The 13,275-nt window shown below is 38.4% G+C and overlaps 1 protein-coding gene across 3 annotated transcripts; it reads right to left on the reverse strand.

Annotated features, from left to right (window-relative positions):
* Positions 1-887: 887 nt before the first annotated feature.
* LOC143446751 (DNA (cytosine-5)-methyltransferase 3B-like) lies at positions 888-13,269 on the reverse strand. 3 transcript variants are annotated; one of them, XM_076946530.1, is made up of 14 exons: positions 13,075-13,269; positions 10,565-10,884; positions 9,655-9,948; positions 9,110-9,280; positions 8,734-8,865; positions 8,506-8,602; positions 8,246-8,364; positions 5,625-5,701; positions 5,024-5,219; positions 4,375-4,491; positions 3,794-3,995; positions 2,758-3,028; positions 2,279-2,470; positions 888-1,992 (listed from the first exon to the last, which is right to left on the reverse strand). In XM_076946530.1, exons 2-14 carry the CDS (start codon positions 10,664-10,666, stop codon positions 1,851-1,853), a joined length of 2,112 nt encoding a protein of 703 aa, XP_076802645.1. In that variant the 5' UTR covers positions 10,667-10,884; positions 13,075-13,269; the 3' UTR covers positions 888-1,850. The 3 variants fall into 3 exon arrangements, with proteins under 3 accessions (XP_076802645.1, XP_076802646.1, XP_076802644.1); XM_076946531.1 differs by lacking the exon at positions 13,075-13,269 and having other exon boundaries at positions 10,565-10,646; positions 10,749-11,117; XM_076946529.1 differs by lacking the exon at positions 13,075-13,269 and having other exon boundaries at positions 10,565-11,116.
* Between the last annotated feature and the right edge of the window lie 6 nt (positions 13,270-13,275).

Consider the following 13,275-nt stretch of genomic DNA (forward strand, 5'->3'; position numbering starts at 1 on the left):
GTCAAGCTCGGGTCATGGAAAAGAAAAAAAATTAATTAAACTTCAGTGGCCATGGGCCCTCTTTAACTCCATGTACGATTTTGAAGAACGAAATCAAGTGCGTAATATACAAACCACTAGAAATAAACTAATTAAAATATTTTGTCGAATTAATTAAAATAACTGATGATGATGCGCATAGTCATGATGAGCGATTGATTTCTGCTTATCTCGTTGCGTTGCGAGCACCTATGCAATTACGTGAACGTTTTACTGATTTTGTTAATACGACGCCCAGTGTTCTATAGTGTTTGTTGAATTCCCCATAGGTAAGATAAATTCAGCCTAGTTCTTTCAATAGCGAACGATAAGCTTATACATTTTGAAGATTCCACAACGAATTGATAGAAAAATCACTCGTCTTAGAAGTAAGCTAAAACTGACAATTATTTGTTTGAAAACATCAGATAAACTTAACCTTGGTTCAAATTGGTCGATTCTTTGCGGCGTTGCTCGCTTAGCCGCGTGTCAGCTCGCGGCACGACAGCACGTATGCAAGTCCAAATGACAGACCACGTAATACTTAACCTGTAATGTATTTGCTGTAAGTTGTCCCATACCGACAGGTACGGACAAAAAACAACGGATTTCCAAGTAATGTAGACTTACTGGCGGTTTCGGCAAAAAAACAAACCCAATGCTGAAGTATGAGAAGGCAGAAATAAGCACAAACTAGATCGATGAACTCGTGTGTGTAATGTCAATCTGAATATATGTCGTAATTCAAATTAAAATAGAATTTTGAATTATGCCGAAAAGCATTTAAAGCTTTGCCTGGTTTTATTTTTCGCTTTATCTGCAAAATGGTTTAAAATTTGGATTATTTTGTTGGAATTAAATCAGTACCACCAGATATAACGATGGTTTATTACTTCTTCGTTAACAGGTAAAAGATGTTTGATGTTAAACATACAATCACGAAGAGCACAAAATACATTATTTTAGCACACGACACACTTGAGAATTTTCCCTAAACATTGCACAATATAATGCTGTAAAATTTTAAAAGAGAAAATTCAAAAATTTGACCTAAAAATCCGACAGTGTGAAGCGTTGACATAAAAAGCATAAAAACACATTTTACAAAAATAATAAACAAAAAACAAAACCGTAAAAACACGCAGAGAGAGCAGTGTAAGATCTATTTTATAAAAGCAAACTCCTAAAACTTTGAGGTTTCGGTTGATTATGATTATTTTAATAGGTAAACTGGGGGCAACGACAACTGTTCGCGCCACGACTAGAAACGATGTTGAACGGTCCAAGTGCTCCCTCTGGCGGGAATCATACTATCGACTTTTGGGCGGCAACACCGACACAGAAAACACCTTCTACGAGACACCAGTAACTGCGTTGTAAAAAGCGTGACGAGAAGATTAGGGTATAGAATTATTTGATAGTGCAATGGTTTTCAAATCGTAATTTTGACAGTAGCAAGGTTTATAATGATTCGGGAAAACGAAGTAATATACAAAGGATACCAAGCCTAATGTGCCAGGTAACGCGTTATCTTAATTAATAGGCATCATAGGTAGTATACGGATATTACACATACGGTACAAGCCATGTTCGCATAAAGCACAACTGTTCATGACCATAATACGCAAAAATTAAATAAACAAAATGCAATTGGAATGCTCTACTAAATGCTAAATGCTCTACTATTCAAAGCAATTGAAATATTTGAGTTGATTGTATGATCTACATGAGAATAGTGCAATGAGTTCAAAATTCACACGAATCAGCCATTTCGTGTCAGCAAAATACCTCGACTGGTAAAATACTACCAGAACGAAAATTTCCCAAAGCAATCATTTGCTCTTAAAATACTCCTTTAGTGGGGCGAGAATCTGACGAACGACTGGAACCGACCACGACCGCCCCAACAGCGCCAGTCTTTCGCGTGGTCCTAGGTTGTTGACGTCAGTGTAGTGCTCGGGGACTCCGAATATTCTGGAATTAGAAGGTCGATAGCATAACGCAGTTTTAGTTTTAAGCCAATGTACAGTATAGTTAAGCTTTTTGAAACACGAACGGGACAGCCTCGAAAAGTGGAGACATTCCGTGTGCAAACAGGAGCTATGTAGACCTGTACAGATTACAGTAAAAACCTCGCTGATGGTCCTAGATCTCTAGTTCAGCATCTAGAATCTAGATCTATTCATACCTTGAAACAACTAAATACTTCCTTATCTATGTACAGACATAAGCAAATAACACATGTTCAACCAGCCTCTACCTTTCAACTTCGGTGGTCCATAACACGTCATCTTTGCCGAGATGCTGCACCGGGGCCAGTTTCGTGCTGCCTTGGTAGAGACAGGTTGACTTTGTCGTGATTGTGTTAAGTTTTTCGACCGTAGCCACCCTGTCTGGTTCTAGGCAGCTTTGAACGTTCAGTGGGGCCGAGGGCGGGGTGACCAGTTTTAGTCTGTAGAAATAATCACCACGGTTTTATGTTTAATTGCATCATGACTATGATGGTTCAGTCGGATAGATTTTGTTGTCATTTGAGCAAAACTATAAGCAAAAGGGGAGCACATTCATATCATATCATGTCATATCATAACATGTCACATTCATATCATAATACATTATTTAACTCGTAATATTACCAAACCAGTTAAGCGTTATGCTATTAAGATCAGTTATCAAAGAAAATCTGATGAAATATATCGGTTGCACAAGCATCTCGCAAAATTACAAAATTCTACTCACTGACGCAAACCCGGCAAATTTCCCCAGAATAATCTCGGCCGCGAGGCAGCGCTAACGAGGCGCGCATCGGCGACTACAGGGTCACATGACAGGAATCTTGAAATGTCGTCTCTATTTTCCAGTTTCATGGAGACCACGTTCTCAAATAACCAAAAGAAGGGTCGAGATCGATTCTTAGCGTCACAAGAGCAGTCGGGGGTGGGGCGAGGGGGCCTGGCCGCTTGCAGGATGCGAAAAAAGTCGAAAAACAAACGACCGGTGCCTTCACAATCTGGACATGAAATCGCACAGATAAGACTGAAGTAAACGGAGCGCATTCATACGTATTGAAAATGGCTATAATTTGAATCAAAAACTCTGCTTATAGGAATATTTTTTTCGTTTTTTTGTATAATATGTTCGTTCTGCGAACACGAGAAGGAACATAAAAGTAGCGGGACTGTGTATACCGGGCCGAATTACTGAGATTGAAGGCGGTATCTGTCAAACTATTGCACAAACAATCTGTGTCTAGTCGACACATTGCCAATTATCAGCTCTCTGTTCGTTATTTCTGGACTGCGGTTTACTGCTTGTCCACAGAACATATTGTCGTGTGTGATAAGCTGCAAACCAACCAACAGCAGAAAGGGGCGAGGTTTCTTATAAAACGAGAGCAAAGCACTATGGGAAAAATCTTGTACGTGGTCAAATATGACGCAACCACGTTACGGAAACATATCGGCCACGTTCTTTGCCACAAAAGACTCGGCGTCTTAATGCGGTGCATGATTCAAGGTGCAGCTAGCTTTTGACTTATTCCATAGTTGTGAAAAGAAGAGATGGTGAAACAACGTTTGCAAAATTACTTTGGCGGAGTTTAGATAGATAGAGTCAGTAAAAGTTAATAGATGGCACATCTTATAAATACCAATACATCTACCATCGCTTCTACACATCGAGTCCTGTTACATTCATGGCACACCTTATAAATAAACGAACGTCGAGTCGAAAGCCGCAATGAATCTCAATGAATCTGGATAACAAATTCCTTTACCGTACAATCCACGTCGCCGCGGGTTGGCGCCAGAGAGGTCATTGCAAGGACTTCCTCCCATGACGAGATCAAACGGTCCGTGACGAATGACGTCATCTACGGTGAATTTAGTGATGTCACCGACATGAACGACTCCAGGATGACGATTTCTGACCAGACGTATCGCACTTTCGTCGATTTCACTCGCCACAAATTTTCCAACCTAAAATTGTCGAATTTGTCTTCAGTTTGGTGAGCTACTGTATGTATAAGTTTCCAGTTGTGTTAAATTCTAAAATAGACTTCTGCAAATTACATTTCTCCTCTAGTTTTCATTTGAGCATAAAATTAGCTTCAGCTTAAGAAAGAAGCTTCAGCCGTTCACCAACACCTCTTTAATTTTGCGAACAGCCTCTTTCATTAAACCACTGACAATTTTTGCTTGAAATGGCATTCTATTTAACAATATGTGGCCTATCTCTACCAACGCTTGTTATGTAGCAGTTAACAGAATGTAGTAGAAACAGTTGACAAGGTTCAACTAAGGCAATAAAACATCTGTGATGCAAGAAACCTACCAAGATTTTTAAACTGAAGCGTACCTCTAGCCCAAGCTGTTTAAGAGCGACCAATCCAGTTGCAATCCCGTCAAAGAGAGAGAGAACACGGATAGGTTGTTTTTCCTCTGGAGCAAGTGGTGGTGGAAGAGCAGGGAAGGGCTGTGTAGAATGTTGTACCAAGTCATAATGTCACAATAAATAATGGTTGAAAAATTTTACCCAACAAAATGTTGTCAGGAATAATTACTATTATATTTCCATGAAATTAGACAGCCCACAGTTATGGATGCCTTGGCCTGTATAAGCCAGGTAATAGATCTGGATTAGAAAATTAAAATTCAGACTATATTTTAAGGTTATTGGGTTAGATTTTGGTCAAAAGGCAGACATTAAAAATAATTATAAGCCACAGGAGGACAACAACAAACATAAACTACCACTCATAATTGAGACAATATAGTATACAGTATTTTAATCGGTACTTTTATTTCAATTCTTTGTTAAAACATTTAGCATTCAGGTATTAACCCTCAGCTTCTGTTCTATTGTATTGACAATGTGCTGCATGCTTATTTTATTTGTGAATTTTGAATCCTTATAGAGAACCGTTCACAATTTGCACAAATCAGCTAATAATTGGCTACACTGTAATTAATTCTTTGCATGCATGAGTCGAAGCACTTGGTCTTACATGTCTCGTTTCAGATTCCATGCAGGAAAATAATGTCTGCAACTTGTCTTGCCAATCTTCCCGCTTCCTGATCAGGTGCTTCCCCTCCTCTTCTCGCTCGTTGCCACAAAAATAACAAAACCATTTTGGAGTGGATTGGATTCGTTCATATTCCCCATTCCCGACCAGAAGTTCAATGCAATTGGTGCAAAAACATCTGTAAGAAAACATTTGAACTCAAACGTAAGTGAAAACCTGCTGAGAAATCAGCCTGAATCTGTGGAGACCAACTAAATGATGTGTTAAGATGTGCCCCAAATGGGGGTGGTCACACCCAATGTTCCCTCTAATTTTTCACGAGTCTGAGCAAACACTCTAACTCCCTGAGCGGTCCCTTGGACCACTGTGAGCAACATTAGACGTGCGCGTGGTCATTATTATGCGTTTATTCTATTTTCAATTCAGGGTGGATTTTTTTCTTGTGCGCAGCACAGATTTTCTGTGCGCGGAGACCGTGTCAGCAGTGCGCATTTGCGCACGCGCGCAGCTTAGAGGGAACATTGGTCACACCCCTATACTGGGGCCCTTTCCAACCCAACTGGGGCACGAATATGATAGATACCTTCCGCAACCACTTCTATCACAAACCGCAACATTTTCACCCTCGCAGCACACAGAGCAGTAAGCCTGGCACCCATCCTAAAAGAACAAAGTTAAATCTTTTGCAGTGTTGGATTTTAGTGGGTGTCTCGGTGCCATGGCAACCAAATTTTGAATTGGGCATCCAACATTGAGCAGAATGGGTCACTGGGAGCCCATTGCTTTTTTTAACGATTGGTCTTCACTACACAATGAGGTTGTCCAGGTGACTGAGGTCTAGATCAGGGGTTCTTAAAGTATGGGTCGCGACCCAAACATGGGTCGCGGAGGGTCAGAAAATGGGTCGCGACATAGTGATTCAAATCTGTCAAAATTCAATTTTCTTAGTGGATTATTGCATTTCATCATACGCATTTCATTTAGCTTCTTAGTGGATTATTGCATCATAAGTTTAGATTATTATTGCATCATACCTAGATTATTGCATCATACCTAGTTTCTAAGAGTTTCAATGGCAGCGCAGCTACACTAGGCGTAACTACTTAGCCAAGTAGCTGCTAAAAAGACTAGGTTAAGATTTGTTGATTACGAATGTATTTTGGAGCTGAATGGTTTAGTAAATAGGTCAGTGTAGTACCAGTAAGGCTTGATAGTATGAAAGTTTAGCTTTTCATAGTACAAGAGTAGTACTAGACTAGAGCCTAAACTTCAAATTTATCTAGAACTGTCCTAATTCACTGAAAAGTAGCACATTACTTTGCAGGTATTATTGTTAAAAATTAGCATTAAAGGATGAGTAAGTATTCCTACAAGCAAGAATTTTTAGACTTGGGATTCACTTGTATCAATGATCATGGTGCTGCAAAGCCACAATGTGTGCTGTGTTATAAAGTGTTGTCAAACGAATCTCTGAAGAAGAACAAACTTAAGAGACATTTGGACACAAAGCACCCGCAACATGCGGAAAAGAATCGTATTTATTTTCAGCACCGAGAAGCGGTACTGAAACGAAGCCGATTTTGCTCAGCAACGAATCCAGCGCTTTTAGCCTCCAAGCAAGCCACGCTGGCATCGTATGTAGTCTCGCTACGAATAGGTAGAAAGATGAAACCGCATACGATTGGAGAACAGCTTGTTAAGCCTGCAGCCATTGACATGGCCAGACTCGTATGCGGCGACGACGTGGCCTCGAAATTGCAGTCCGTCTCACTATCGAACGACTCTGGAAGAAGAAACTGGAGCGTGATCGAACAGCAGCGTTTCCATCCATGAACGAGTATCTGGAGGAATGGAATCAGATTGCTATTAGCAGATTGGATATCATCAAACCCATTCTAATGGACCATTTGGAAAACCTGATCACGGAGTTCGATCGCTACATGCCAGACAGAAATGAGGCATCTCAGTGGTGGGTCACAAATCCGTTTTTGGCAAGGGTTGACAATTTACCAGAGGATGTTGCAGGACTGCAGGAAGAGTTTATCGACCTGCATCATGACCAATTCCATCGACAACTTTTTTCCTCAGCGTCACTTGGAGAGTTCTGGACTTCGGTTAAAAAGGAAAAGCCAATAATCGGTAACGAAGCAATGGCTTTTCTGCTCCCATTTGCGACCACTTATCTGTGTGAGCAAGGATTTTCCACACTGACGGTTGTTAAAACCAAGGCTCGCAATCGCCTCGATCCTGGAGACGATTTGCGCATTGCGCTCAGTAAGATAGAGCCGTGCATTGAAAATATTATGAAAGAGAAATTTCAGTTTCATCAATCACACTGAATGAATGATCTGTTTCTAATAAATTGTTCTTTCATAGTACTGTGTATTATAACTGGTTGTCTGTGTCTTATCTGAAAAATTAGCAGAGTGTTAACACAAAAAATACATTTTTTTATGTTTGAGGTTTGGGTCGTGAGGTGATCATGAAACTCAGATTTGGGTCGCGCTCAAAAAAGTTTAAGAACCGCTGGTCTAGATAATGCCATTTTTAGGGTGTGATCTGCGCCAGACTATATTATGCGCACAGCATGTAGAGAGGTATTTGCAGGAAATGACTATGGCAATTGTGACCAGATCATTGGGGAGAAAAAGGGCAGAGCTTTCATGAAATTTTAGACCTAAAAAATGCACGGTTGATTGTGTCTGTTGGCGGATTAAGCTTAGTTTGCCAGAGTTGGGCATCCAACTTTTTCGAGGGGCACCATTTTTACAGAGCCAGGATGCCCAAGGGCAATATATAAACAACAGTTGAGGGTATTCACTGTTTTGATTTTAATTATGGTGAAAATAAAAGACAACCTTAAAGATACTGCTGACCTATTATAATTATTAAATGTGTGATGACTCCGAGTCGCAATTCTAAAATTAGCAGAAAACTTGGCTTTAGTCTCTATATTTTACTTGGCAGTGAATAGGCTACGCTTATTCTTCAGATTATTTGCTCTATTATCATATCATTTGAAGCTGTTTTATAAAGGACAAACATACATGATGATCCGACAATAAGTGATGGTGCCATAAATTGTGAAGACGGAGCCGAAAATTTTGTGCAAAGACTCCGCAACCAGATCTGCGAGTTGCGGCACCACAATTCACAAACATGACGGTGATATACCAAATAAAAGCAAGCATAAAGTGAGTATACCTGGTCATATGTGAAAAACCATTTTTGAAATAGAATTTTATGATCCTTGCACAGACCTCCTTCAAATAAAGGATGAAAACAGGCAATGTCATCCAGAACACCACACGGCAGACACATTTCTGAAATTTTTTCAAGAAGTGCGTTGAACAAATATCTATGTTTACAACCGTTGTAATTTAGTTAATACTGTACTGCAGTCTATAATCTTATGGTAAGTGATGATTGTGATGTGTTACATAATAAGTAATAGGGTAACGTACCATTAAGACTTATTTCATTGGTTAAAACCTTCTGAATGCCTTGTCTTCTTTTAGTGTTGTCTACTTTTATAGCAGCTCTATTTGTATCTTTGGCAGACTAAATGAGAAAAAGTTAAATAGCCTAAAGCGGTGAACATAGGATTTGTCCATAAACACAAATCTGTGCATTGATATCCCTAGTTACCCAATGATGTCGTCACAAAATTTGAGTTAAAATTTCATGAAAACCTTGTTAAACTTGTCTGACAAAACTTCTTTATCAGTGTCCACATCCACAGATGAAAGACCGATGTTATCACAAGTTGGGCTCTCCTCACGGCTCTTTGTTTTAAATGAAGTTGGTTCTTGATTACGTTTCATCTAAGAAGCACAACAAAATCGACATGCTACACAAATTTGATAGTAAGCGTTAAGCAAGTAACGAATCTGTTTAAAGATACTGGGGCATACAGAAAAAAGTAAAAGCTTAGTAACACATTTTAAAAATTGTTGAAATTAAGAAAAATGGATAACCAAATTACTAATCTATGAAAAACACGCAATCTATTACAGATCACCCTAGCAACCTGTACTAAATAGGTATAAAAAATGCTTTAAAATAAACCTTTTCAGGTTCAGCATCTGCTGATGTTAGAAGGTAATTGATTTGAAAATTTTGATTGTTGTTTTCATCTATTAAAAGATTCGAATCATTCAAAGACTTTTTCCTTTCCTGGCAATTGATAGGAAATTGGAACAAATTTACTTTTTTTATCTTCTTTCGAAGCCCAAAGCCCTGAAAAATATATAATTAATTCTTTTCGCCTGAAACTGCCCTTGAAAATTAATATTCAAGTGAGTGTTTTAGACCAGGTAAGTTGGAATACACTCCACTATGTCTTAACAAATGCATAACTTTGTCATGTACGAAAGCACATCAAAACCATAGAATATACGGTAAGGTGGTTCTCAGAATATACAGACAAGTTAGACTTTCATGTAGAGTATAATGCTTTCTCTTATAACTATTTATAATTATATGACACATATGTATGTTACATGGTATGCAACTTAACATCAAAAAATTTCTCAAAACAACAATCAAGTGATGCTCAGAAGTCAGAAAACACACAAAAAATAGCTGATACAACTTTAAGAAGCTTAACTTACGCAAAGAAAATCATCCCTAGTAGAATGAAAAGAATCTTCATTTTCCAAGCTATTACTTTCATCTTTATCGATGATTGTATCTATTGGTGATAATGATCGACCACGACTAATCGGTTTCCGCTTAGTTTTGTGCTTTTTCCTCTTTTTCTCTTTTTGTGCCAACTTTTCAGACAAAGTTCTCACAATTTCATCAATGTTGTCTTTCGCAAGATCACTCGTTGTATCCTGTCGTTGAATGGGCGAAACTACGGCACATTTTTTCTTTGGTGGATGATCACGAACAATACTTTCATTCTAGCAAAAAGTCTAGTTGATCAATACAATCAAAATAACCAATGCCGCGATTTTAGCAAAATGTGTTGAGACAAGGGCTAATATATATATATATATATATATATAACACATGAACTAGACCAGTGGTTCTTAAACTGGGGGGCGTGTAGGATTCATAAGGGGGGCGCGAGAGATGACAAATGTGCATTATTTTCTACATTCTTCATTAAAGATGTGCATTATCTTCTTCAAAGCCTCGAATTAAACGTTTGGTTTCCCAAAAACAACTACATCTGTCACATTAATGAAAGTTAATTGAAAATAAATTGTTGTTTTGTTTCATGCTTTTTTATTTTGCAATGAGGTGGGGCGCGGATTTTTTAGGTACCGTCAAGGGGGGGACGTGTGCCAAAAAGTTTAAGAACCCCTGAACTAGACAAAAGCACAAAATTTGTAAATATTATGTATATATGGTAGGCCTATGGTAACTAATCTTCACACTCGGACTGAGGAAAGTCTTTGCACGACTTAAACCTGACGATGATTCCTCATCGATGTATACATATACAATATCCTCATCATCTGATGTATACATATAAAAGCACATAAATGTATCCATGTAAAAATGCAGACTTACCTCCGAATCAGAAGATATAACAATACATTCTCTGTTTTTCAGGTCTTCTGCACTAATGTTGAACATTTTTATTACAGATAATCTGATAAATGCAACAAACATAAAACGTTTTGGTTAATGTAACCAATTGCATCCTCAAAACTACTTCGATGGGGGTGAGGGTTCTTGCAAATGTAAATCATACATTTCTTAGCTTGGTTAAATCTAGCACAGTAAGTGAATCTCGGCAACAATTTACAGGATTCGTTTTTGTTATTTTTGGTTGTCTCTTATTTCTTCCACATGAAAATTCCTGATTTATATGGCACAAGTAAAATTTTCTGTAAAAAAAAGAAAAATATGAAATACAGTAGTCTCGGTAGGCTAATTTTTATAAATATAGCCTGGAAACATTCGTTTGAAGATGGAACCATCCTATCTTTTATTAGCTAAAACGATTACACTCAATTTCTTTAGGCTAATGTTGCAAATTTGATAAAAATCTAATTAGCAATTTATGAGTTACAAACGAAAGCTTTTTTATCACTAGGTGGCTGCACAGCAATGTGCAATAAATAAATTACAATGTCGTAAGATCCGCTCAGTGTCTCCTATACTGCTTTTCAAAGATTATACACACCGGTCACTCAGCGCTGAAGAAGCCGAACATCTAAACAAACAGACTATTTTTCCCAACAGGCGGCCAAACTGCAAAGTTTGGTATGGTCGCACTCAATATTGCTTTTTACGAGCAACAAAGGCACACCTTAGTTGCCTGTTTTTGCACTTAATGACCTATTACGAGAACAGAACTTTTGCACACTCAATTTTTTGTTCATAAAATGATTGAATCAGTTAATTTTTGTGTAATTGCACATTTTAAATGCACTTGTCAGTTCTAGTTGTTTGGTGCATGCAAGATCTTGCTGATCACGGCCGTACTCAGCAGTCCAGCCAGGCTGAAGTGAAGTCAAAGATTCTACTTTTGAATTTCACAAACTCTCGACTAGACTTTAAAAATACAGTACCAAGTGTATTGCATTTTGGATGGCAATTTTAACGCAGTGCAAACTGCTTTGCACCAAACTAAAATTTCGGGTGTGCACGTGCCATAGACCTACTATGCACTTTGGATCTACAGCAAACAATAGAATGAATAAGCCCAAGAGCTTAAAGCGTGCAGGACAAAACATGCGTGCGGTAGACTACCTATAAGAGTTTGCATGTTATCTGCGGCGCGTTACATAGGCTAAGGTCACGTTACGCGAGTTACATTTTTTGTTTTGTATGTCTAGCACAGTTTACAATAGTTAACTAGAAGAAAATAAAAACCGAATTATCACATTCAAACGCGCCTCAGATACCACGCAAACTCTTACGCATTTTACGTTGCAACCTACGCTGACCACGTAACGTGACTTCGTATCTAAGAAGTCCAGTGCGTAGAATTCAAACCGCTGTAAAATAAGAATTAGGCAATATATTTTCAATTTTTTTTGTCCAGTGAAGGAATTTATATTCTACTTATATGAGCGATTTCTTTACAATCCAATGCCCAAAACGCTTGTAATTTAAAAAAGATTCAAAGTAGGTCGACAATTTCCATTGTTAAGTATAGGTGAATGGCGATCGAAAAAATCTTGACCCAGACTGTAAGTTGGAAATGATGTCGGCTATTTTCATCAATATTTATGCTATAAGCAGGTAATGTCTATAGTATATAAACTTAATAAACAAATAAATGCACGAAGTCTGAAGCTCAAAATGTATGTAAGGTACCTACTTACTGGCTTTTTCTACTTGTTCGTGGTTTGTGTCATTTGACTCCTATCGATACAGGGAAATTCCCCATCTCGATATAGGTATTTACTTGGATCATAGAATGTAGAATACAGTACTAACAATTATAGAAAGTTCACGAGTGTTTGTTTCTTTATGATGTAAAATTTGTCACACTTGGTTGCCAGTAATTCTTTTGGAACTCATGTGAATTTCGTATTGTCTGCTTGCTTGCGTGTTGTTATGTTAGACTGTCATTTCTGTCTTATAACATTCTCCTGTAAGTAGTGGGGCAACATTTTGTGGTTGATCTCAGTTATAGAAAAAGTCATCATTCACCATATGTATCAATTAGTTAGGTAGGTCTCGCAGCCTGCTGTTAAAGATATTGGTGATTAGGTTAGGATAATTGCAGTAGGGTATGCAAAAAGAAATTCATCTATTTAGGGTTTAGTCTTTAGAAGATGTAGGTTTGGTTTCGGTTACAGGGTTGCCAGGTGGTCGGAGAGATTCTCGGCCAAGATTGGCCAAAAATTCGGACATTTTAGGTCACATCTTAAGCTAAACCATTGGTTATGTTTTAGGTTAGTTTTATTCCTGCTCCAGCACTGGCAAACTGGTGCAAATTAGTGCTCAATGATCTGTGCGACTGATGCGCAAGCACCAGTGGCACAAGCTATTTTGCTGGAACTTCTTGCGTACATCCCTGCCTACGATTTTTTCCAGTAAACTACCGATATATAGTGACGAACCTTTGGTAGATAAGGAAAATTGATGCACTGTGATGGCTCCCACCCATTGTTGCTCCCGGTTTTCAACTTTCTGACATAATAATAAAGGGAAATATTAAAAGATTACGGAGGGTACCAAACCTTGCCGAAAAATTCAACTTTTGCTACCCCTTGTCGCAAGCTTCCCCGAGAAAGGGCTCCAGTACCGGAGAAGTTCAGCCC

This window comes from Clavelina lepadiformis, chromosome 2, assembly GCF_947623445.1.
Source record: "Clavelina lepadiformis chromosome 2, kaClaLepa1.1, whole genome shotgun sequence".
NCBI lineage: Eukaryota > Metazoa > Chordata > Ascidiacea > Aplousobranchia > Clavelinidae > Clavelina > Clavelina lepadiformis.